General features: G+C 33.2%; 4 protein-coding genes across 4 annotated transcripts; 1 reads left to right on the top strand and 3 right to left on the bottom strand.

The window, feature by feature from the left end:
* Window positions 1–1120: 1120 nt before the first annotated feature.
* LOC106720717 (MICOS complex subunit MIC13 homolog QIL1) lies at window positions 1121–1930 on the bottom strand. The gene is made up of 3 exons (XM_014515463.2): window positions 1850–1930; window positions 1619–1775; window positions 1121–1432 (listed from the first exon to the last, which is right to left on the bottom strand). Exons 1-3 carry the CDS (start codon window positions 1855–1857, stop codon window positions 1241–1243), a joined length of 357 nt encoding a protein of 118 aa, XP_014370949.2. The 5' UTR covers window positions 1858–1930; the 3' UTR covers window positions 1121–1240.
* A 6030-nt stretch (window positions 1931–7960) lies between these two features.
* On the top strand, window positions 7961–10351 carry LOC106720599. The gene is made up of 6 exons (XM_045679051.1): window positions 7961–8477; window positions 8549–8671; window positions 9150–9296; window positions 9538–9759; window positions 9867–10080; window positions 10344–10351. The coding sequence occupies exons 1-6, from the start codon at window positions 8013–8015 to the stop codon at window positions 10349–10351; spliced, it is 1179 nt and encodes a 392-aa protein (XP_045535007.1). The 5' UTR covers window positions 7961–8012.
* Window positions 10253–13715, bottom strand: LOC106720650 (probable serine/threonine-protein kinase PIX13). Its single transcript, XM_045678929.1, has 5 exons — window positions 13691–13715; window positions 13320–13508; window positions 12611–12777; window positions 11412–12466; window positions 10253–10826 (listed from the first exon to the last, which is right to left on the bottom strand). Exons 2-5 carry the CDS (start codon window positions 13478–13480, stop codon window positions 10434–10436), a joined length of 1776 nt encoding a protein of 591 aa, XP_045534885.1. The 5' UTR covers window positions 13481–13508; window positions 13691–13715; the 3' UTR covers window positions 10253–10433.
* Window positions 13716–14927: 1212 nt separating this feature from the next.
* LOC106720601 (DNA polymerase zeta catalytic subunit) lies at window positions 14928–24529 on the bottom strand. Its single transcript, XM_045679050.1, has 20 exons — window positions 24475–24529; window positions 24248–24372; window positions 23962–24090; window positions 23694–23788; window positions 22832–23616; window positions 22580–22763; window positions 22389–22483; window positions 21115–22304; window positions 20931–21044; window positions 20147–20831; window positions 19846–20037; window positions 19542–19662; window positions 19075–19319; window positions 18600–18760; window positions 18180–18317; window positions 17512–17649; window positions 16787–16977; window positions 16092–16316; window positions 15543–15759; window positions 14928–15089 (listed from the first exon to the last, which is right to left on the bottom strand). Exons 1-20 carry the CDS (start codon window positions 24527–24529, stop codon window positions 14928–14930), a joined length of 5247 nt encoding a protein of 1748 aa, XP_045535006.1.
* Window positions 24530–24872: the final 343 nt, after the last annotated feature.

The following is a 24872-nucleotide window of genomic DNA, read 5'->3' as shown; positions in this document are numbered from 1 at the left end:
ATAAATGTTATATGTATTAGAAATAATGGGTGCACAACATTTTTCTTCAGTACATATTAATTAATAGTACATTTGATATATGATGATATAGATATCAATTTATCTGTATTTGTTTAAATTTTACATATTAAAGTCATCTTATCTATCTATATCTATAAAAGAAAGTCGTGTTAGTTACACTATTTATAACTCAAGAACGGCTGAATCGATTTGACTGAAAATTGGTGGGCAGGTAGCTTAGAACCAGGAAACGGATATAGGATAATTTTTATTCCGCGCGGACGGAGTCGCGGGTAAAAGCTAGTATTTATATAGATTTAATAGGTGTTCCTAAATAACAATTACATTGTTAAAGACTTGAAAGATGGTTATTTTTCTATTGTTATACTAACTTATGTCATATAACTTTCCTATTGACACTGAACATAATTAACATTGTGATAATGTCTAGGACATTTGAAATACACTTAATACATGTTCTTGGGCATGTATATTTGATAGCAAAACTGAAAAATAATAATTTGGAAATAATACACCTTCAAGTCTGAAACCTGTAATTCCAGATACTGTATTTGTGAAAAATTAATAAATCAAACTGCCACATTTGTGGATCGTTTTCTAACCTTAATTTAAATTTTGCTACATTTACACACTTTATTTACCCTATTATTATTGGACTGACTGACATACTAGAGAATACTCCTTTATAGAAAGAAATGGGTATAGTATTTTATATATATTGTATTATAAATGTATGTTTATAAGTACAAGAATTATTTTTTACCTATACTAATATTAAAAAGAGGAATAATTTAATTGCTTTGAAGAGGCTCTGAAAAATCATTCATTCTTAAGAAGCTACACTATCCCTGGGTGCTGTGTGTAGGTGATATTTATTACTAGATTTTTTTTTGGAATTCAGCATAGATTAATCTGCTACTAATCCTATATATAATAGTTTGGTGGAATATATGAATGATTATTATCATATACCTCAAGAGTGCCATAATTGATTGGAAAGAAGCTACACAATTTAGATAAAACTGTACAGCCATATCCTTCACTATAGAAATAAGGGATAATAGGACTAGAAGAAATGAAAAAATATTTTTTTTGTTTATTGTTCTTTAAGATATTAACAACAGTCACAATTAATGCCAACTTATTAACTTTAATAACATGTAATACTAATAAGTTTAAATAATAATCTAGTTAAAGAAAATCATATTTTTCCTATCATTTATTTGGTACCCTCTTGACTGCTTGCAGGTTCATTAGAGGTTGCTGATGATATTTTGTCATATGCTAATGTTATTGCATTTGTGGTATGAGTCGGAAGGTTAATTAGGAATTGAAATGTTGATTTCACACCACAGTTCCAGTAGTATTTGAATAAATACGATACTCTATCATTTGATGGAAGTGGAGGCAACTGAAAACAAATCAAGTGAAAATTATAATCAAGGTTTATGAATACCATTTATATAAAAACCAATTTAAATAGATTTATAGATTTTGTTTAATGGCGTAATCCGTATTTAAATTTACCGGGACTCAATTCTAAAGATGTTTGTGAAAATTATAAAGCAAGAAATAAGTAACACAGTCGTTTTATTACCTCAAATGGTATTTGTTTTTTGAATTCACCAACATATGGGGACATTCCTTTCTCTAATTCTTCATATAGTTCTCGAGTTGTCTCACTATCCTTCCAAACACCTTTATCCACAGTGTAATATACTGCTGAACCTAATACAGCCGATTTAATACCGAACCTGTGAATAAAAATCACAATTTTATAAATTTTGGTTTACTTAACACTTACAAAAAGTTAATGTTTTGTATTTACTTTATCATTTTGTTGGCTTATGAGAATGTTAACCTAAAATAATTCTTAAATATTTTGTTTCATTACGTAATTTGACTTTGACATATTTTTAATGGTTCTGTCAGATGTCAATGTTATAGCCAGAGCTGGGCGTTAACTCGTTAATCCGTTAATCGTTAATTAACGAAGTTAACATTTTGCTTAACGGATTAACTTTTAAGTTAATTTCAAAAAGTGTTAACGCTTTTGTTAACTTCCGTTAAACTCAACTTCCGTTAATAAAAGTCCGTTAATCGTTAAATTAGAAACTTGGAGACGTGCTGTCATTTTGTTTAAATTACGTGCCACGCCACGCTCGTAAGTTCAGCCATGTTGGGCGACTGTCGGCGACTCGAATGGTGAGCGAAAGAGTTGATAATTGATATATGTGAAGTTCGCGTGCAAGTGCGATGCATCAGAGCGTCCGAGAAAGACGAGACCAACAGGACAAAATCAAAAGAAGGTTCAAAATAGTATATTTCATTACGAGTATATAAAAGCACGAGTATGTAATAGCCCACATTCCGAACACTCTTTGTCCCTGCAATACGCCACTTTTTGAACAACTGTATTAAAACACTTTTTTAATCGTGCTTTTTCTTTAGCTTTTTCAAACTCGTGCGTTCTCTTTCTCATCTGTCAAAATAATGTCTGTTAAAAAGAAAAACCAACCAAAATTTTTTTACAAAAAAAGTCATTGTAGTTTTTATGATTCATGCAAATATTTCTAAAAAGAAGCTCCTAATTTGTTACAATATCAGATTTAATGATTTGATTCAATGAATTAGGTTAGTTTTAATGTTATTTCATCACATTAAATTTCATTTCATATCAATAAAAATAATCTACTGAAGACTTGGTTATTTGGGCATAGTTCCCTCTACCCAGAATGGGTGAAGAAAACAAAAAAATCTCTGTTTGTATTCTTTTACGGTTGGAGCCATTTTCCAAACATTTTAGTTGAGTTTATTGTATTTTTATTATTCTATTAAATTGCTTAATTTTTTCGCAACTGTATCAAAAATAGTTGTTTAGTACACGTGAGAAACTGTCATTACAACTTGTTCCGGAACTCTTTGCAATGACAGGCTTTCCGCACTCGTAATGAAATATACTATAATGCATTCATATTTGTCTCTAATACGAATGTGTTCATTCTATAAATGTATAGTCAAATTACTATTTTAAACAAGTGTCGCCACATCAGTGTGAAATTAGTATGTATAATTTTGGTATGATTAACTGTTAACGATTAACTTTAACTTGCGTTAAATTTTCGAGAATTGAACGCTTTAACGATTAACGAAGTTAATTTTTTAATTAACGAATTAACGATTAACGAAGTTAACTTTTCGATTAACTGTGCCCACCTGTGGTTATAGCCTATTTATTTTCAATTTAAACGCAAGTCAAATTACTTTTACAAGTTAATTTGAAATACTGGGAACTGATTGATTTAAAAATATTATTAAAGTCCGTATTTAAGGATTTATTTTAATCAAAATTAATATTATAAGAAAAGTTAGAAAAACAATGACACTTGACATAACTAATAAAATATAGTGACATATGACATATCTGTAAATAAAAACTCTATGATGTAGTTAAAAATCTTCAACCAGTGTCTTTAACATCCTCCCTTTTTGACTACATCATTGTGAGTCCAATTTCTTTGGATATCTGAAGAAGCTTTGGTCTGTGGACCGCTTTTGTCAGAATGTCCGCCAATTGAAATTCTGTCGGTACATACTCTACAGTAATATCACCATTTTCTATGAGTTCTCTTATGTAGAAATGTCGTATAGCAATATGTTTAATTCTTCTATGCATTTCAGGATTTTTAGCAATCTTTACAGCTGCATCATTATCAACTTTGAGTTTAGGTACCTCTTTGAGAGTTGATATTTCGTTAAATAATCTTTTCAGCCAGATTATCTCTCGAGCTGCTTCGCTAGCAGCAACTAATTCAGCTTCCGTGCTGGATATGGCAACACAAGTCTGTCTACGACTGCACCATGAAATTGCTGCTCCTGAATATAAACATAAAATTCCAGACGTTGAACGTCCTGTGGTGGCATCACCCGCATGATCTGAATCACTATAGCATTCTAGGATTCCTGTCTTATATTCCTTTTTGTAGACAATACCGTAGTCCAGGGTTCCCTTAATGTATCTTAAGATTCTCTTGACCCTTGAAACATCTGCAGGAGTGGGCTTATCTAATGCTCTAGATACCACACTTATAGCATAAGCTAGGTCTGGTCTACTTCCAACCATAAGATAGGCCAAGGCTCCTACAGCTTCTCTATAAGGAAATGTAATTTCATCTATTGACTCTTTCTCCAAGTCTTCTTTGATGATAGGCGTTGTAACCGCTTTACAATCACTCATTCCAAAACGTATTAAGAGCTTTTCTGTATAATTCTTTTGAGAGAGTTTAATACTAGACTCTGTGTTTTTTATTTCTAGACCAAGGAAGTAAGTTGCTGCTTTGACAGTTATTTTGAAACGTCGTGTCAGCTCCTTCATAACTCTTTTTGATTCAAGTAGGTTGCTTGAAGCAATCAAACCATCATCTACGTATAAAGCCAATATGATTTTTGAGTTCCTTGTGTTTCTTATAAATAAACAGTTATCATTATCACATTGCTTGAAGTTAATAGATGTTAGATAATCAACGATGCATTTGTTCCAGCACCGTGGCGCTTGTTTTAAACCATAAAGGCTTCTCATCAGCTTGCATACGTTATTTGAACCATCATTATAACCCTCAGGTTGTTTCATGAAGATTTCCTCAGATAACGATCCATTCAGAAAAGCTGTTGACACGTCGAATTGTGTTAGCGTTAGTCCTTCATTTGCAGCTATGCTCAATACAGAACGTATTGTAGCCATTTTGGCAACTGGGCTAAATGTCTCTTCGTAATCAATGCCTTTTCTTTGTGTATAGCCACGAGCTACTAGCCTTGCTTTAAATTTATCAAGAGATCCATCAGCGTTTGTTTTAGTTTTGTATACCCATTTGCATGAAACTGGCTTTCTGCCTTTAGGTAGTGGCACTAAAATCCAAGTTTTCATCTCTTTAAGTGATTTCATTTCACTATTCATAGCTTGAATCCATTGATTCTTTTCTGGACTTGCAAGGGCTTCTTGATATGTCTTTGGATCTTCACCATTTGATAAAACATTTGCTGCAGACATCAAAACATAATCATCATATCGAACTGGTGGTCGTAGTTGAGATCTATCTCTCAATTGTATTCTCGATTCAACAGGTATCTCATCTTCATGTATATCATGCTCAAAGATTTGTTCGTCATTTGATTCTTCATGTTCATTTTCAGTTTGGTCAGGTAAATCATTAAATGGTTGAGGCACATCACAAGTGGGTTCAATGTGAACTTCGGATTGAGATTCAACTTCAGATATTGGCAGATTAAATTCTGGCTCGCATTGTTTCTCACATTCTTCCTCCCTTGCTTCATGCATTTTATGATTGTCGTTGTTTGAAGATAGCTCAATTTCAACAGAAGATTCTTCAAAAACTTCAGGTTCCTCGAGACCAATAGATTTAATGACATTTTCATTGAACAAAACATCTCTAGATCTGATCAAAGTAAATTTTCCATTTTGTTCACGTTTTAGAAGACGGTAACCATCATCTCCATCATAGCCAATCAATATACATCTTTCAGCTTTCTTAGACATCTTTTTCCGCTTCTGCTTAGGAACATGTGCATAGCATTCTGAGCCAATTATTCTCAGATGTTTGATTGATGGCTTCTTATTAAACCAGAGTTCATATGGAGATTTATTTGGTACTGGAGTAGGTCCAGTCCTGTTGAGGATGTACGTCGCAGTTGATATTAATTCAGCCCAGGCGGCAACGGGTAATTGTTGAGCGTGCATCATACTTCTGGCGGCCTCGACTAATGTCCGGTTTTCACGCTCGCTGCTTCCATTTTGTTGCGGCGTATATGGCATTGTAAGTCTTTGAGATGTACCTTCCTGTCGAAGTATTTTTCTCACTTTCTCATTGTCAAATTCTCCTCCATTGTCCGAGATGATCTCTTTAACTAAATATCCGGCCACTTTGTATTCTTGTAGTACTTGCTGTAGTTTTAAATGTACTTCAGACTTATGTTTGATACAGAATACGTGACGATATTTGGTAAAATCATCTTTGAATAGTACGAAGTACTTATTTTTGTTGAAGGATTCTGGAAAAGGTCCACAAACGTCAGTATGAATGACCTCTCCTGGTGTCTTGGCTCGTTCTCTAGTCCCAAATTTTCGTCTGTGCATTTTTCCATAAATACAGCCAGTGCATAATTCAGAGTCCAGATTAACTTTGAGTCCAAGCTCGTGTTCAATAACCTTCTTAACATGCCTTTTACTTTGGTGGGCAAACCTTTCATGATAAAGTTGCAGGACGTTATCAGTTGCTTCAACAGTGTTTATGTTAGGAGTGATGTTTGTTAAACATTGAATATTTAACTTGTACAGCCCTCCGTTCTTCACTCGTTTTCCAACTAATTTAACTTTGTCGTTCACTTTCAAATAACAAACTTCTCTCTTTGATATGAATTTGCTTTTATCTAACATGTCTTGTGCAGCAAGAACTGAGAAGAGATTTCTTTTAATTTCAGGAACATACCAGACATCATGAAGTCTAATATTTAACCTTTTGCCGTTTACAGTGGAAATTATATCAACCGCTCCCTTTCCAATAGCTTTAATCGTACCACTTGCTGTTGTCACTGTGTTATCTTGTTTGAAGTATTCAAAAGTGGCAAAAATGTCGTTGCGAAAGGTGACATGATGAGTGGCACCATTGTCGACATACCAGTTATTTGGATCTTCAACTACAGTATTCATAGCTTGGCTTGTAGTGATTTGCATTGCCAAAAGGTTAGTTTGGTTGGTATTTTGGGAGACTGTTGGCTTGGGAGGTCTTCCCGCAGAAATCCATTTTGAGCAGTTCTTTATTTTATGTCCAATTTGCTTACAATATGGGCATTTCAGCTTCTTCCCTTTCCGTTTGACTTCATCTCTATTGCTTGAAGTCACTAAAGCTTCAGCAGCAGTGTCTTCATTTTTGCAAAGTAATGCTTTTTCATGAGCACACAGTTGAGACGTAAGACTTTCTACAGTACGATTCTTCTTCGACAGTAAAATCCAACTCGCCTTGAATGAGAAATAGGCTTCCGGTAATGTGTCAAGTATTTTGCATATTAACAATATATCCGGGAGATCAGACTTCTCATCTTTCGCTAGTTCAGTCTTCAATTCAAACCAGAGGTTCTTGATCTTAGACAGATGGGTAGTCATGTCGTGTTCAGGATTCTTTTTGTAACTGAAGAATTGCATACATAGATCATACGATCGGTCTTCGGAAGTTCCATCATAGAGACGGTGAAGCTCGTCCCATACTTCTTGAGCAGTACGAAATCTCATAATTTTCTGTACATTTTCATCAGACATATTTGCTGTGAGTACCAGCTGTGCTGCGCAGTCAATTTCATGATACTTCTTAAGAGCTTTTTCATAAGCAGCCCTTGCTTCCTCTGACGCAACATCATTGTCAGATAGCACTGGCTTCTTTAAGGTACCATTTATTGCTCGTTCCAAATCATTTGCCGAACCTCGAAGCAGTAGAGTTACCTTATGTTTCCAGGTTGGCCAGTTTGCAGCACATTCCAACTTTCCAATATTAATTTCTTTGTTCATGGTAACGCTAACGCTCTGCTACCATATTAAAGTCCGTATTTAAGGATTTATTTTAATCAAAATTAATATTATAAGAAAAGTTAGAAAAACAATGACACTTGACATAACTAATAAAATATAGTGACATATGACATATCTGTAAATAAAAACTCTATGATGTAGTTAAAAATCTTCAACCAGTGTCTTTAACAAATATTTTAAGGCATAAATAATCGTGGATTCACATAAATTTTCGCTGATTTTGAAAATCGCAGCAACATTATATTCACATTCCGTTCATCTTTGTTGCATGTCAATTGTCAACAATGTCATTGCATTGTATTGTTTATTGTTACTTGTTTTATCGGTTTAATTTTATAAATGAATAAATCTATTTGCATTGCAAAAGTACAAAAAGATTTAATGTACAACAATTATGAATACTTTAAGAAAAATAGAGCAATTCATTGAATTGTGTCTTGTACCAAAACTTAACAAGAACTATGATGAATGCAAAAATCATTCTGAATTTGGAATTCGTAACAAAAACTTGGATAAAAACTTTTACCTGCTCCTAAAACAACTCGAGGCAATTAATTTCAAGAACTGTAATAATCCCGAATCGGTTATATCACAACTATTGATCTTGTATACTGAACTATCAAGTAAAAACACATGGGACGAAGCAAATTGTTTGAAGTGCTCTGAAAAACTGAATTGCTATTTTCATACATTCTACGAAATAAATCTTACAGACGTATTATTTCAAAACTCTGTATTCAACCATCAGGAAATTTTTGACAAGTGTTTTGAAAACTTACATATAAAATTGTCTCCAGCTGAATTTAAAAAGTATCCAGCTCAAATTGACGTATATCTTAGACTAATCAAAGATATAAAAGTAAGCTAATAACAACTTAATGATATGTTTGGGACAGCTCATATGTCTTAAGATATTTTTTTTATTTTCAGAGATATAATGTGACCATAGTACCCTCAAAAATACTACCCACATCTCTTAATCTAATAGATGACTATATAATAGAGAATAAGCTAAATGGATTAAAATCTTGCCTTGCAATATTGCAGTGTTTGGTAAGAAATTGTTTTTATTTTTTATCAAACTCTACTACCTTTTTTATTCAATACATATTTAATCAATAATCACTAATCAGTTATAGAGCAGATACTCTATACATTATCTTACAAATGTTTGTAATTATAGTTTTAATCATGTAAAAATAGGCTAATAAGACAACAGTTTGGGCCTCATCTATTAATCTATGTGTATTGATGTTTTCATATATCTGAGTAGCTCAGAACATGACCAGAGTCACTGTGCAGAACACAATCTTAGGTTCATGTTCTCTTTCTTAAAGGCCGGCAACGCATCTGCAATTCTCGTAGTGTTGCGGATGTCCATGGGCGTCGATGATCACTTTGGTGTTTGCACCACTCGTTTGCCCCCTTCTCTTATAAAAAAAAAAAAAAAAAATATGGGAGACCATCTGAGAGATCTTGAGCCACCAAAATATTTGAAAAGATGTATACTAAAATTTTCAACTTTCAACAGAATAAAGATGCATTTGAGAAGGGGAATTATTATGAAGTAGTATATTTAAGTCTTAAGAAACTTATAACAGAAAAAGACATTGAAGCAACAAAATTAGTTTTTGAATGTTTGTTAACATTATACCATATTCTACCAGCTAATAGTCAGGTATGTTTAATTATAAAATATACTTCTATTATTTTTAATGTCTTATGGTACACCAAGTAAATTAGTGTTTTTTTAAGAAGAGAGTAACAGACAAATATGAATCATTTTTTTTTTGCAAAATTTTGTAGTAGTTTGAAAATAAAGTTCAAAAATATATACCATTTATTTATCTTTTGGTTCAGGTCTTCAGATTTATTCTTAAATTTACTCAACTTTCTTTTTAAAATATGTTATTTTTCAGAAACAAAAACTAGATGAAATATATAATGCAGTATTGGATCAACTTATTATTGAATCAAATCTGTATAGAAAAGCTGAATGTCTAAAGTTTACAAAGACTATAATATCAATTCATAAAATACACTGTTGCAATAGAATAATATTTTTTTCCATAATTTCCGATAACTTAGATTTGTGCTGTAATGAAGCTGTGAGTGAAGTACTGCTGGAAATTGTACTACAGGTATTAATTACTATAAAAATTTTCAACAACAAATTCTACTTAGTGTTGCCACATTGTTTTTTAGTCCATAATTTTTTATCAATTCAATTACCGTTTTCTTGTTTCAGACATTAAAAGAATGGGTAAAATATTGCTGGTGTGTGTGGAAATTTTCTACGGGGCATAAAATTATTTCAAATCTTTTTAAAGTTTTATATTGTTGTAAAGATGAACGCTTGGTAACAGAAGTGCACAATTTACTTGTAACATTAATAAAATTGTGTGATGATACAGAGAAAAAAATTATTATAAATAATTTGGAAGTTGTTGATCATACTATTAGTAAGGATTTTATAAACAGGATAAATGCAATAAAATGTGATGTAACATAAAATATCATTTATTATTATTACAAATATTACTCTATTAATTAGAGTTATCACAAAATAGTAGTCCTGTGTTGCCAGTTGTGTAATTTTAATAAACAAATATAACAATAAAATTATTAAAAGAAATAAAACATTTCTTTTATTTGTCAAAACAAGCTCGTTAGTATTCAGTTACATAATTGAACAATAATTCATTTATAAAAATTGTGATTTTAGAAAAATAAATTCTTTAAAACGATTGATTTTCCATAACAATACAGTGAGATGTTTGACATCAAACCCACCTTTTCAACCTATATAAAAAATTTATTTGCCCATATCGGATAAAGTATCACAAATTTCCTCTATGGATGGCCTATTGAACCTTTCTTGTTGTAAGCAACATCTAGAAAGTTCATATATTTCTCTAGCTTTTGTCCAATTTTCAACCGTTGGATCCAATATGCTACTAATATCACCTTTTTCTTTGATACTTTCATTAACAAAATCTTTAATATGTATTCTATCATTATTACTGTTACTCACAATGGGTTTTAAACCAGTAAGTAATTCTAAAAGGACAACACCATAACTATAAATATCTATTTTCTGTGTAATAGTCCCATAAAATCCTTCGGGGGCCATGTAAGCTGAAGTACCCATTGGTGATGTTGTTACAAATGTTGATTCATATTGTTTAACAAGACCAAAGTCACAGATCTAAAACAAAAAAATGTTTATTATAATAAAAAGTACATTTCAAACAAGAAGAATATAAATCACCAAACCCGCATATTAAGTTAAAAAGAGCTGTTAAAATTTGAAAAAGGATTCAGTTTCGTGTTCATATCAATGTGTAAGCTTAATAATACTTCAAAATCTCTTCAATAAAGTTATCTGTGTATGTGACATACATAAAAATTTTCTTATTAATTTTTTTTTTATATTACAAGGTGGCAAACGAGCAAGCGGCCATATGAATTCGCCGAAATGGCGAAACCGCTGCCCATAGACATTTGCAATTGCAAATGCATTGCCTACCCTCAATCGATGAAGGAGGAGACGCACAAAAAGAGAACATTTAACCTTCCTATGCATCTCGTCCTCCATCAAATCCACCTCCCCTTCCTATCCTTTCCTTATAAGAAAAGGGTGGGAAGGGAAAGAGGACTAAAATTAGGCCTCCGGCATCACTCTCATCAGACGAAACACAGAATTACTTCACGCCTGTCTTCTGTGTGGTTGAATTGAATGTGCTAACTTATTAATTGAATTTTATCTTAACAAGAGTAGTTAGTCATTTACCTTAGGCACACAATCCTTTGTGAGCAAAATATTAGCACTCTTCACATCACGGTGAACAAAATTATTTTTCTTGACAACATTTTGTGTATTGGAGTCACCCTTTGCACTGGTATTTGGAATAATGTGTTCACTTGTGTGTAAATATTTTAAACCTTCTGCAGTGCCCATCATTATATTAATCCTTTGTCTTTCCGTCAATACTTTACGAGCCAGTTGCTCTTCTAAAGAACCTCCATCAACATATTCACATATGATACATGGAACTGGTCCATTCATTGAGAATCCCAGTATCGGAACAATATTTTTATGTCTAAATTGAATCAAGTTTTTAACTTCAGTATTGAACATGTCTATTACCATATTTGGTTTATGTGTGGGCCATAGTAAATGGGTGTGAATCTTTTTAACAGCAAGAGGTATTCTGTATTTGGGATGATATCCTAAGAAAACTTCTCCAAAACCACCACTGCCTATTTTACCACTAGGACCAAATGGACCATTGACTATAGTCTCCGAAAACTTTGATGTTATATTTTCTAATTCCTTGTACTCAAAATTAATTAAATTTGTATCTTCTAAGATTTCTTTATCAATATGACTATGCAAATCTGATATATTAGGTAATGATTTTTGGAAGGAAATATTTTCACTCTTTTGTTGATCCTGAGAGGTTCGTTTTTCACTTTCACAATTAGTAGTAGTACCACTATAAGATGAACTGCCACTGCCACTGAACTGTTCTGATTTAGGAACCATCAGTTCTAAATTAGGTATATTTCTTGATGATTGCGCAACTTGTGTAGAGTTACCTGTGAAATTAACTGTTTGCAAAATATCTATTGCTGGTATATTATAGCTGATATCTCCGTTTTCAGTTTTCATAGGCACAGTGCTAATGTTGCATACATTTTTGTCTTTAGATGTATCATTTTGAATTCTCTTAGTTGGATCGAAGGAATTAAATCTTTCATTTAACTGTTCATTTTTCAATATTATAGACACATCTGTATCAATGTCAGCACCTGGACCATCAGGTGGACGAGGCACTCGGTTCTCTGGAAATAAAGTTAATTATCATACAGTTATGGTAAAATGTCCTATAGTAGATTTTTTAAAGTAACAAAACAAAAATCATCCTCATAACAGTCATAGCATTTACCATTTTCTATTAATATTTGTAATTTAATGTTATACTTTACCATGAAGAAGAGCTGCAATTTGGTCTGCAGCTTTCAATATATTTGCCTTCTGTACAATCTCTTTTAGCGTTGACAATGTTGGTCTTATTTTCCCTGAGGTCCCCCACTCATCAATTAATATTTCTGCACATTGTCTGTTACTAATTTTTGAATAATTTTCAATAAGTCTAAAACAAAAGTTCGAATTTTATCTTGAATCATAAAATTAAGATTCTTTACGATAAACACAAAGTTCACTGTAACTGTATTTAATAAGACTTATAGATTCTGCTTTATACCTCTTCTAACAGTAATCTTAAATCACAACTTTAGACATAATGTTGCATTTTTTTTATATATATAAAGGTGACAAAATGACCGTTGCCCACAGACATCAGCAAATGCAGATGCGTTGCCTATGTTTAATCAACGGAGAAGGGGACGCACAGAATGAAGATATTCCCCTTCCTATGCGTCCCATCTTCCGATTAAACCAATTCCCCTTCCTATCCTTTCCTAATAATTAAAGGGTGGGAAGGGAAAGAGGACTAAAATCCGGCATCACACTCATCAGACGAAACGCAGATTTGCTTCCATTTCACGCCTGTCTTCTGTGTGGTCGTGGTATTGTATCGGTCGGCCCGGCTCTTTCGTGCACTCAACAAATATTGTTGTTGTGGGATCTACCATTGTTTAAATATAAAATCTATAATTATAATCGTAAACATACCTTATGTCTTTATCAGAATATTTTCTTTCAAAATCTGAGCTACCAAGATTCTTCGGTATAATTGACATAACATTTTTCCAATCGGAATTTGTTTCTAAAGTGTTAATAACGTCATAAAGAGTGCCCGCTGGTAATTTGCGCAGTTCCATATTCGCAAGCATTTTCCTTATGATTTAATCCTGAACTACTAAGAAAATATTGTCAATATTACTAGTGAGAGATAAGAAATGCCTAAAACCTATGTGAAAGTATTGTAATATTATTGTATTCTATGAAACTGTAAAAATTTTGCGATTAATTATGTATTTTTAAAGTATATTTTCAAACTGTTGAACTTGCGCGTACGCACCGACACATACGCTACGCACCCAGACAACTGACAACTTAAGCCGAACCGAACCCCATTGATTGATGACAGACAACAGATGACAATGACAACGATGATGGTACCTGGTACCAAATTGACAATTGAAAATTACGGTTATTTTTATATTATGGTTATGTAAATTAAATACTCGACACTCGCCCAATCCGCTGAGGGCTGAGGGAGAGCTATTATGAGAAAACTGAACTAAACTGACAATGACAACACAAGACTCGTTTTTAATAGGTACGAAATAAAGCTGTAATTTCAAAGATAATCTCATATCTACTTCTAAATATTTACAATATCTATGTGAAAATTGGTTCTTTCATTTTTGATCGCAATCGATTGGTTAAAAATCGATTTTTAAGAAAAATAATCGATTTTTTAATAATTTTTCAGGGAAAACAAAGAAATAATATATTTTTTCTTCTAAACACTAATTATCATATTTCATTCATATAATGTATTTGTGTTGATGAAAATAACTTGGACTGCAAAGTAGCTGAAAGCATATTATAGACTTTTCTTTTAATCCTGAGCTGATGAAGTTGCAGGCTACCGCTTGTATTAATTATGCCCTTATAATCAAAATACTAATTTTCAATAAATATTAGTGACAAAGTTACATGTTTTTCATCGATAACAGCTAAGAAATGCGGCAAAATATAATCAAAATCATCTTCTTTTTCCAACCACCCGTGGTCTTTGCCAGGCATCAATTTTTTTTTTCAGGTTATTGAAGTTAGAAACATACAGAAAAGAATTCATACTGAGGATATTTTAATAAAAGAAAGACCAAAAACAATTGTAGGGGAAAAAACAGTTTACCTCCAGAAATTTTAGAATCTAAAAACAAATGCAAGAAGCTTTTAAGCACATTAAAACTTTAAATGACGAATATGACCTATTTGGTAAATTAATTGCAAATAAAATACGAAAACTAAAAGTTCACAATGCAAAAGAAGTTGTAATGAATGACATCTATGATTTGATTTTCCGAGCAGCCATGATGGATAGCCGTGAACAATCCACTGTATTATGATCTGCCTCTTTTTTTTTATCTTAACTTCATCCTTCAAAACAAGAAAGTTATTGTAACAAAATCGCAATACGAATCTTCACGTGATAATGTAGGAGTAGCAAAGAAATTATTGAAACACACAATATAGCAAAAAATCGTGCATTTTACTAATAAATATAAATGTACATAATTTTTATTACATTATACAATCATTATAAATTTAAAAATGTATATCATGCAAAGTCAAGTGAGGAGGTAGATTGTTGAAAACGTCTCGTATTTCATCTAGTTTTTGTTGTGCGGTGAGTCTGCGCCATAGCACAGGACACTCGGTGTTCTCACATTGTTGACACTCAGAGTGGCCCGTACAGGTTCTACACATCTGCAATCATTTCATTTGGTATGTCACTGATTTTGACGAACGTAATTTTGAGGGAGCGTCGCGTCGGTGGCTCAGGGGTTAAGCACTTAACTTGCAATCTACAGGTCCTGGATTCGAATCCTGCCATGTACCAATGTGTTTTTCGATTTTTGATTTACAGTACATTTATCCGACGTTCTTACGGTGAAGGAAAACATCATGATGCTGCACATATCTGAGAAGAAATTCAATGATATGTGTGAAGTCAACCCGCACTTGGCCAGCGTGGTTGACTATGGCCTAGTCACCCTTAACTTGGGATAGGCTCCGAGCCCTTTAGTGGCGACTTATAGTCATCAGTATGATGTATGTATAATTTTGAGGAATTAATCGGACTTTTCTAAAAAATATACGTATATTTACACAAGATTTCTGGTAACTTGTGAAAAAAATTAGTTTAATCTTCACACTCACGTCATAACAATACTGTAAATGCGTGTGCGCACGCGCAAGTCTGGTGGCGAGCGGGAGCAGGGCTTGTGGCCGAGCGCAGGCGCTGCACAGAGAGCGCGCCCCCCGCGCCCCGCACACCGCGCACCGCCCCCGCTCCATGTACCTCGCGATACCACCACCGCGGCCAGCTGACGCTCTCTCCAGCTGGATCTCTCGCCCTTCACCTACTTCCTTCCACCTGACAACAAGTATCTTATATATAAAATTCTGGTGTCACGGGTTCGAACTTGAACTCCTCCGAAACGGTTTGACCGATTCTCATGAAATTTTGTGAGCATATTCAGTAGGTCTGAGAATCGGACAACATCTATTTTTCATAACCCCCCCCCCCCTATTTAGTTTTTTTTTTTTAAATGCGCGCGGACGGAGTCGCGGGCGACAGCTAGTAATCGAATAAAAAAATGACACTTGAAATTATTCTGATAAATTATTGGTCCTTCGAGTCGGATTTCTATAAATTTAAAATAAGTAACTAGGAGTAGTGTATTAGTTTGTACGATAATAACTGACCAATTGAAGACGTGCACTCCTAGCAATGAAAGACAGCGGTGAAGTGGAGGTAGCAAGACTCGCGTGGCGTAGTATAGGACGTGTGGCGTGGCGGGCTGGCGCAGCAGCTCGCGGGGTGAGCGCGCCAGTCGGGACAGCGCGGTGCCGGGTGCGCCCGCGCACACCAGCCATGACACGCGCCATCCCGCACGTGGCACGCTGCGCGGGTCTCGGCACATTAACCGCCTAACATACAAAGTTCCTTCATTAATAAATGCAAGTAACTGAATATTGTCTAGATCAGTGTTTCCCAACCTTTTTGGATCCATGTCCCATTTTTCAGGATGAACATGACTATTGGCCCCTTATAAATTTTGTTTAGAAATAAATTTCTCTCGAGGCCTAAATTTACAATGTTAGAGAAATAATTAAATACTACTTTTGGCTGACTAGATCAATTTCATATAAAAAAATTTAAACACGAAAACACATATAAATAGTTTAAATGCAACGGATTTTTGTCTCTAAAACGTTTTTATGTACTTTTTAGCACTGGCTATCTTTGTAAGGATGTAGTCTTAAGTTTTTAAATCTCCGAATTGCCCCCCTCTAAATCTAAATATCCCCCAAGTGGGGCGTACGCCCCGCTTTGGGAAACACTGGTTATTCTAAGTTAGGATTTCGTACAAATGTGAAATAATAAATGATGATCATACTTGGCAATTTCATTAGGTGGCACGGCGGCTCCCGATTTATACCCAGCGGGTCCGTGATACTCGCGCGTAAAGAACAGCTCGTGTAGCGGCAGTGTGCCGTCAGCGAGGCGCGCTAGTGTCGCGCATACCACGCGTTTCACACGCGACATGTCACCAGTCTCGAACAACTCGCACAATGACCGCTGGAGTAACTAAAAGTTTCATCATAATCCTCAGATTTTGGCTGCCCACTGCTGGACTTATATGCGGTCCTCCGCTTTCCGCAACCAACGATATTAATGCAACTTCCCGCCGATATTAGGTCGTGGTCAGAGATATTCTATATAGTAAAAGATTATCTATCTTTTATTTTCATTAATATATTTTATATAGACAGTTAATTAACATAAAACTGCAATTTAGTTGCTGTGAACCTCTATCGATAGTTTTGGTCCCTTGACATCAGATCATCATCATCATCAACCTGCTCTTATCCCTATGGAGGGTTGGCACAGTATGTACTACTCCTCCATACATCTCTATCAGCCCTCATATTGAATTCACCCCCTTCTTACGCATATCCTCTTTTACACAATCCATCCATACTTTCTTTGGTCTTCCTCTACCTTTATAGTAATCCACATTCAATCTCATTACATCAGATGTTATCCACAATCTAAAAATTATGGTTGTACATAACATTTAAGTACATTTGAAATGAAATCTGCTTACAATACATCATTTACCTTAACACCAGCTGGGCAGCCATCTCTTCGCACGGTCTCAATACCTTTTGCTTCATAGACAGGCTTCTCCTGGTCGGGACTCTCGTACATATAGCCCACGTAACGTTTCTTTGTTTGTAAAATACAAGGTTGATACACCTATTAAAATTATTTTATATTAATTTATTTGAGATACAAAAAAAAAACTAGTTAGCGTAAATACTGTCTATTTTCCTATAATTAAATTAATTAATTAATTTGTCACCACACTCCTATCCATCTCCCTATGACATCTTCTAACGTCAAAATTCATTTATGTGGCGCTCTGTCTTTCTTATTAACATTTGTTCTAAAAGTTCTAGTTTAGATATTTTTAATTCCACAATTAATTCTGTAAAACAGGCATTCTATCGGAACTTTTTCATTAAGAACAAACTGTAATCTATAATAATGTAACTAGATCAAGTTTTTCTTTTTAGTATTTTTTTTAATTTCTAGTGCTTTCCTTTTTATTTGTTTCTTTTTTTTTGTTCGCGCACAAAATATTTGTGTTAAATGCTCCATTTGTGAGGACCTTCATTGACTATGTTTGTATGAATTACTGTTTTACCTACTTCGTAAAAATGGCCAACAGCCATTCTTCCTAGAAATAAATTGATAAAAACGTTTATTTAAAACAATTCTTAAACCTTTTCTAATTTCAATACGACCGGCGATGGATTGTCAGCAGTGACTGCGTCAGCTATCTCTTGTCCGATCTCAAACGCTCGCTGTCTGCTCGCGCCCGGAATTAATACAAACATTGAATCCGTATCACCGTATATCACCTGGAATTTAAATTCTAGTTATTTTACATTAATTTCTTTATTGATTTTAATATGTCCTGCTTTTTTTTTTAAATAAAAGCATTCTTTTGACTCAAAAAGTTATATATGGCGCCACTGTCGATAATACAGCCATCTGATTGGCTAACACTCATAGCAATAATTTGACATTTAAATATGACAGTTTTAGTTCCGAATTTCACTACACATTACACAAAGATATGTTAGTTGGATTATTAAAAATAAAACTAAGATTGACTTCTTTAGTAGTAATGAATGTCAGACCTTTGCATTCCATTTAGTATTGTTATCGACGAGTTTGATAGCTCGTTCTAGTGTTTCTCGTCCTTTGGCGACCACACTATCACCGACCTCAACACAGGGCATGCGCCCGCTGAAGTTAGCCGCCGTGTAACCGTACGTTACATTCGCTATTAGTTTCAAACCTAAAACAACCGACAAGTGAAGATAATTTTATAAAACTTTGTACAAACGAGGTAAAATCCAATTTATCGCTCACAATATTATATACTAAATGGGTAGAGAATTAAATTCTTTGGCTGCATATTGCACTATAGTATAGACTAGTCGCCCGCGATTCCGTTCGTACAGACTTAAAAAAAATAATAAGTAGCCCATGTGTTCTTCCAGATTATGTTCTACATTAAGATCCGTCGATCAGTTTCGGAAATACCTTAAAACATCCATCCATCCATTCATCTATACATTCGCATTTATAACATTAGTAAGATTTCTTTACCTAATTGTCTTGAATGCATGGCCTTTTTAACTGCCTCATCGGTTTGCAGTTTCATATTTTTCTTGACCGCCTGCCGCGCGGCGAGGATCCGTCTCAGTAGCGCAGGTAACACACCACGACGTACTGAACATTTGATAAAGCCCACGCCCACAGGTGACCAATGCACTAGTCCATTGCCCACTAGTGTGTCCAACTTTGATTTAGGTATACGTAAACGCCAAGTACCGAATTCGTATGGTGCATCGCTAAAAATTTTAAATGTAAAATATATCTTAGACTTGTTATATTTTCAATGATGCGCGAACGCGAATGCGTTGTAGAGATATTGTTAGCAACGCGTTATTATTGACCTATTGGAATAGGGATCAAAATGGTATTGATTCAAACAAATGATTTTGGTAGGAAAATTGGAAAAATTACAAGATTATAATTAAAAAATTAGAATAAAAATCAAATCAATAACATACCCGTTAATATTTTGCACGCGGCCGATGCAGGTGGAGAAGCAGTAGTTGTAGGCGATCATCATAGAAGGATACAAACTTTGAAAATCCAACACTATCACTGGATCCGAATAAAATCGGGATTCTGTAAAAATTATCAATATACAGAACTACGTAAGATCTATTGTCATCTAACTATTCTTACTAATATTATAAATGAGAATGTTTAGATGTATGAATGGATCTTTTTTATGGAGATAATAGATTCATCATGAAATGCATAGATGTTGAACATAGTCTGGAAGAAATGAAATCAAACATAATAAACCTGGTTCAAATATAAGTGGCAGACATTCCGGCGCACGCATGGCCGCTCTCTGGCGTACTGTAGGCGACAAGGCGACCAAGTTTAGTGGCCGAGCTGCTCGCAACATGAGTGACTCTACACGGAACTGCGAGCCCCGGGACAGCACCTCCCACCACTGCAGACCAAACAGACGCGCCAGCTCTGATGTACGATCTAAATGGAGAAATATAACTACAAGTCAGAAAGAAATACCCAAAGTGCTGAAGTGCACACTATTAAATCTTAAATATTAGTATGAACTTAATTAAATTTATGTATTTACTTATCATATCTAGCTTCTCCAACATTCTAACTGTTCCGGACAGTTTAGTGAGATAGTATTCAACGGGAATCCATCTTAAGATTCTTGATTCATCATTCCACCATTCGGCTAATTGTGCGTAACTATATGTTGGTACTCTCTCGTTTAATATTACGTACATACAGTTCTCAAAGCTATAACTAGATAATGCCAACTCGTGTCTAAATAAACGCCAAACATTGAACGTAATTCTTCCAATCACCCTCCCTTCTAATTCGCTTTCATCATTCCTCCATCTCTTCTGTCGATGTTTCTCGGTTATTCTAGAAATTTCCATTATAACCTCAATGCCCAAGTTTTGTGCCCTTTCTATGATGTAACCCCAAGAATTCATTTCAATATCATATCCACATAGAATATCAGGGTCATTTTCTTTTACTAGTTTTATCAATTTCTCTATACATTTGATTTCATTTTCTACGTAAGTCACTTTTGAATTAAAAACGCATCTATCTAAAAGTTTTGGAGGTTGAAGTGAATCTATGACGAGTATTTCAGTAATTTCATTTTGTAGAAAGTGATTTGTGGGACAGTAATTTTTTACTGTAATAAATATTGCTTGGATAGGATCTATTGAAGGGTCTGGATTCAAATCTAGACGAACTGATGTATGCACTTCTACCAGCATTAATGTAAGAAAATCAACCTAAAAATTTAAAACGGAAATAAAATAAAATACTTTTTCGACATTTGTAAAAGTGAAAAAAATTATGATTTTCGGAATTCAAATAATAAGATAACATACCTCCATTGCTGGTGAGTCGAGAATATTTTCGCTTTGATTTTCTGTACTTCCAAAACAGAGAAATGATCCATCAGGTTGCATAACTTGAAGACTGTTGGTCATTTTTGTTATATCCTAATAAAAAAGGAATAATTAATTTTTTAAATTTATTAAGTACTTAAGTATAATCACTTAATATACTAACTTTATCAGTACTTTCTAAACTAAGGCTACTGTTAATTTCATCTTCATTTAAACCTATAACTTGTGATGATTCCAGTTCATCAATATCTTTACTTATTTCTTTACAATCTATATTAGATTCTGTAGTTGATTCTTTATCTTGTTGTTTTATCCAATAACTAACATCACGAGTTGTAGGAGGTTTTTTAATTGGTTCTAAAATGTATTGTTTATTTCCTGCTAATAAAGATTTTAGTATTTCGGGTTTTGGAATATCATCTGGCATTTCATTTGTCTGTTGCAGAAATAATAATTGCCTCCATTCTTCTATACTAGTTGTATTTAATACTTTTTCAAATGGATTCATATCGCGAGCTTGATGACTTTGTAATTTGATAAGCATATGACCTATTTCTATTTTGTCACCAACATCTTTGTAATTGGAGAAAAAAGGTTTCAAATTTAGATTTTCTGGTATAGAATACTTCTGACATGTTGATATAACATAATTCGTAGTAGGTGGTTTTATTTTAGGTGTTATTATAATTTTTTTGTCACTTAAAGCTTCATAATCTTCAATTTCTTGCTTAATTTTTACATTTTCACTTATTTCGTTCTTAATGGGATTTTGTTCAACAGTAACATTGTTAGGACTATTTGCAGCTTCCGGGGATAAGCTAGCATCAATTTCTAAAGATGTATCAATAAATTTTGATGTGTCATAAAAACTTTTAATACCCACATCTTCTTCTGGTGATGAATCAAACGAGTCATTTATAGAATTATCAGGTATGATAATTTTCATTTTATTAGTTACTACTGGTTTAGATGGTCCAGCGACAGGTTCAAATTTTTTCTGTTTATCATATTCAATAGCTGGTTCTAGTTTTAAACTTTTTTCAGACTGTATTTTTACTAATTCAGTAATAGACATATTTGTATTAATCACCTTTTCTTCAGGTTTCTCGTTATTTAAACTTATATCTAAAACATCTATCGACATTTCCAAAGAATTTTTTGAAGTAGTAACAATGGATTCTTTACTTTCTGAAATCTTTAATTCATTAATTTCTTGTTCTGTTTCTATCGTTTCTGTATCCAGATTTTTATTTAATTTTTTATTACCATCTGTTTTACTGGACTTTTTAGTTTTTGGCCTGGATAGACCAAGTTTAAATGATCTCATTTTTCTTTTTCTTACTTTTTTAACATCTAAAACAATTTTAAAATCAACATCAATAGTTTTTTTTGTTTTACCTATTTGTAAAATTATGTATCGTTTTGCTAATTACTTACGATCGTCATCACATGTTCCATCCAATTGTGATATGTTAGCACCATCCCAAAATGTGTCATTCCAAGAGGGTGTTGATTCCTTAGCATCACTTTCGCTGCAATTATCAAAAATCTTCTTTACTTTAGGGTGTAAAAATTCTGTTTTGATATAAAAATTACAATTACATAAAGTATTACCTTATGTCACATACCATTTTTCCGGATCCAAACAAATAGTGTCATCATTAAATATTTGTGAATATTCTTTATCAAGTTCAGCATCAGAATTTACTTCTTCAGCTCTTTCTTGTTGAGTACCCATTACACTATCATCATCTATTGGCTTATCATCTAAATCTTGAAGCATATCCACTAACTCAAAATCTTCACTATCCACTGTAAACACGTTTAAATTAAAATACTGGTTATTTAGTTAAAGTCAATTTTCACTACTAATTACTTACATAATACTTGACTGTAATGTAAGGAAAAACTGCTATTTAATGCTATATCTTCATCTACAACTGTGCTATCAAGATTTGTATTTCCACTGTTACTTCTTAATGTTTTATTTAATGTTTGATTTGTGTTTTCTGGTAAATGTGTACTGACATCAGAAGCATTATAAAGTTGTGATCCCTCCATAGTCATTTCTGCAGGATAATGTATTTTAGGTTCATTTGTCACCTTTGAGTCTATTTCAATTGGTTTATCAATTAAATTAGAATTTTTTACTAAAAACATATTTTGATATTTATAATGTGAATCTGTTTCATCAGTTTTATTTCTACTTTGAGTGAGTGATTTTGATGCTAGAGATATATCTAACTGTTTCCTTCTTTCCATTTCTTGATTCCATACTTCTTCTAGGCCTGGATTTTCTATACCGTCTGCTTTTCCAATTCTCTGTCTATTAATAATCTGTGACGCGACACAATCAGCTTCAAAGTAACATATACTTTCTGGTTTCAGATTAATTTCATCAATTTCATCTAATGGATCATTACTACTTTGTAATAGACCGTTTCTACGAAATTTAACACTTTGTAAATCAATATTACTCATACCAAATAAATTGAAATCTATGAAAAACTGTAAAGTGAAGTTTAGATGAGATTCATGTGGCTGTAGAGATTGACCTAAAATAGCTCCATTGCTACATAAGTCTACTGCTTGTCTTATTAAGCCTGGATTATACAAAAAAATCTTTAAATATAAATGCTCTTTATCATGAAATCCATAAAAAGGTCTGAAAATATAAATTATAATTAATATTTACTTTATTATATGATAAAAGAACATAAATTTGAAATAACTAAAACTTACAATCCTTTAACCAAAGATATTTTATATACATGTTGATTTACTGATGTTGCTTGTTTCAATGCAATGTTTATAGCCTTATCTAAGCTTGCTGCAATCTGTAAAATTTTACACACTTAAAATATGGTCAAAATTGGTTACAATATCCATGGATCAGTCAACATTTTCATGATGGCTTTGTTTTTGAAATATGTCTTAAAAATGTTTTTTTTTTTAATCAAACTTTCTTTCTACATTTATAGTATATTTTTTTAATAAAGTGATATCATACCTGATACAAAAACTGTGGTTCTGGATTTGATGTTGGACATGGTAAATAAAAATAAGGGAAAACACCATGAATATGAAGGCAAGCCTTCCTTCCAGAAGGAGTAGGCCCAAATATTCTAAGCACTGGCACCTAGAAACATAAAACACTACTGTCCTGACAGTGAACCAAAAATGTAGGCTATAATATAAAAGCTGTACATTAAATTAAGGACATGGTTGCATTAAATTAAGGACATGGTTACATTAATGAAGTTTTAAGATGAATCTATTTTTTATTTTCATTGTACCTGTTTAATATCCGAACCTCTAAATTCAGAATATATAACATCAACACCAGGTACTGGTTTTGTAAGATAATAATCACATACTACTATTCTTATTGAAAATTCTGGTTTCTTGGATAGTGACGAATCTGTAAATTAAGGTATTAGATACATATTTATGCAACATATTTGGTGGTGGTGTATAGATTTTATTTTTACTTCACTGCACAATTTTAAACAAGTTCTCATACCTGTAAGGTTAGTTCTGTCGGTATTTTGAATGAAAAAAATTGAAGAAGAATTCATTTTCTACTGTTGTATATTGGAATCATGATAAATGAACATAATTTCTGTATAAAACTATAAAATCAAAGTTAAAGAAAATGGAACAACAATGGAATATGTTTTCATGTTTGATCATGTTTTGTTGTTTTGACATTTGTCATTTGACTTAGTTTGATGACATATCTCTTTAACAAAGAACTAATCTGTGTAGTAGAATTTTTTTCTTACTTATTTGTACATTTTCCCCCCCATTATAAATTTGTATCATTGGTAAGGTAAGTAAATATTGCCAAATGTGGACTACGGACAAGTCCGAAATTAGTCAGTGCCGTCACTGGACGATCATACGTGAGTTTAAGCCGTT

Source organism: Papilio machaon, chromosome 8 (assembly GCF_912999745.1).
Source record: "Papilio machaon chromosome 8, ilPapMach1.1, whole genome shotgun sequence".
Taxonomy (NCBI): Eukaryota; Metazoa; Arthropoda; class Insecta; order Lepidoptera; family Papilionidae; genus Papilio; species Papilio machaon.
This window is presented reverse-complemented; position numbering and strand designations above follow the sequence as displayed.

What these genes read in the sequence shown, in the direction of transcription:
- LOC106720717 (XM_014515463.2), bottom strand. An exon ending in AAAAACAAATACCATTTGAG is followed by an intron (nt 1,433 to 1,618) that starts GTAATAAAACGA and finishes ATTTGTTTTCAG; the next exon opens with TTGCCTCCACTTCCATCAAA.
- LOC106720599 (XM_045679051.1), top strand. Translation starts at nt 8,013, where the DNA reads ATGAATACTTTAAGAAAAATAGAGCAATTCATTGAATTGTGTCTTGTA. An exon ending in TTCTACCAGCTAATAGTCAG is followed by an intron (nt 9,297 to 9,537) that starts GTATGTTTAATT and finishes GTTATTTTTCAG; the next exon opens with AAACAAAAACTAGATGAAAT. An exon ending in TGCTGGAAATTGTACTACAG is followed by an intron (nt 9,760 to 9,866) that starts GTATTAATTACT and finishes TTCTTGTTTCAG; the next exon opens with ACATTAAAAGAATGGGTAAA.
- LOC106720650 (XM_045678929.1), bottom strand. Translation starts at nt 13,480, where the DNA reads ATGCTTGCGAATATGGAACTGCGCAAATTACCAGCGGGCACTCTTTAT. An exon ending in TATTCTGATAAAGACATAAG is followed by an intron (nt 12,778 to 13,319) that starts GTATGTTTACGA and finishes CTTTTGTTTTAG; the next exon opens with ACTTATTGAAAATTATTCAA. An exon ending in CAAAGGATTGTGTGCCTAAG is followed by an intron (nt 10,827 to 11,411) that starts GTAAATGACTAA and finishes TTTTTGTTTTAG; the next exon opens with ATCTGTGACTTTGGTCTTGT.
- LOC106720601 (XM_045679050.1), bottom strand. Translation starts at nt 24,529, where the DNA reads ATGAATTCTTCTTCAATTTTTTTCATTCAAAATACCGACAGAACTAAC. An exon ending in AACCACAGTTTTTGTATCAG is followed by an intron (nt 23,789 to 23,961) that starts GTATGATATCAC and finishes AAAATTTTACAG; the next exon opens with ATTGCAGCAAGCTTAGATAA. An exon ending in GTTTAGAAAGTACTGATAAA is followed by an intron (nt 21,045 to 21,114) that starts GTTAGTATATTA and finishes CTTTTTTATTAG; the next exon opens with GATATAACAAAAATGACCAA.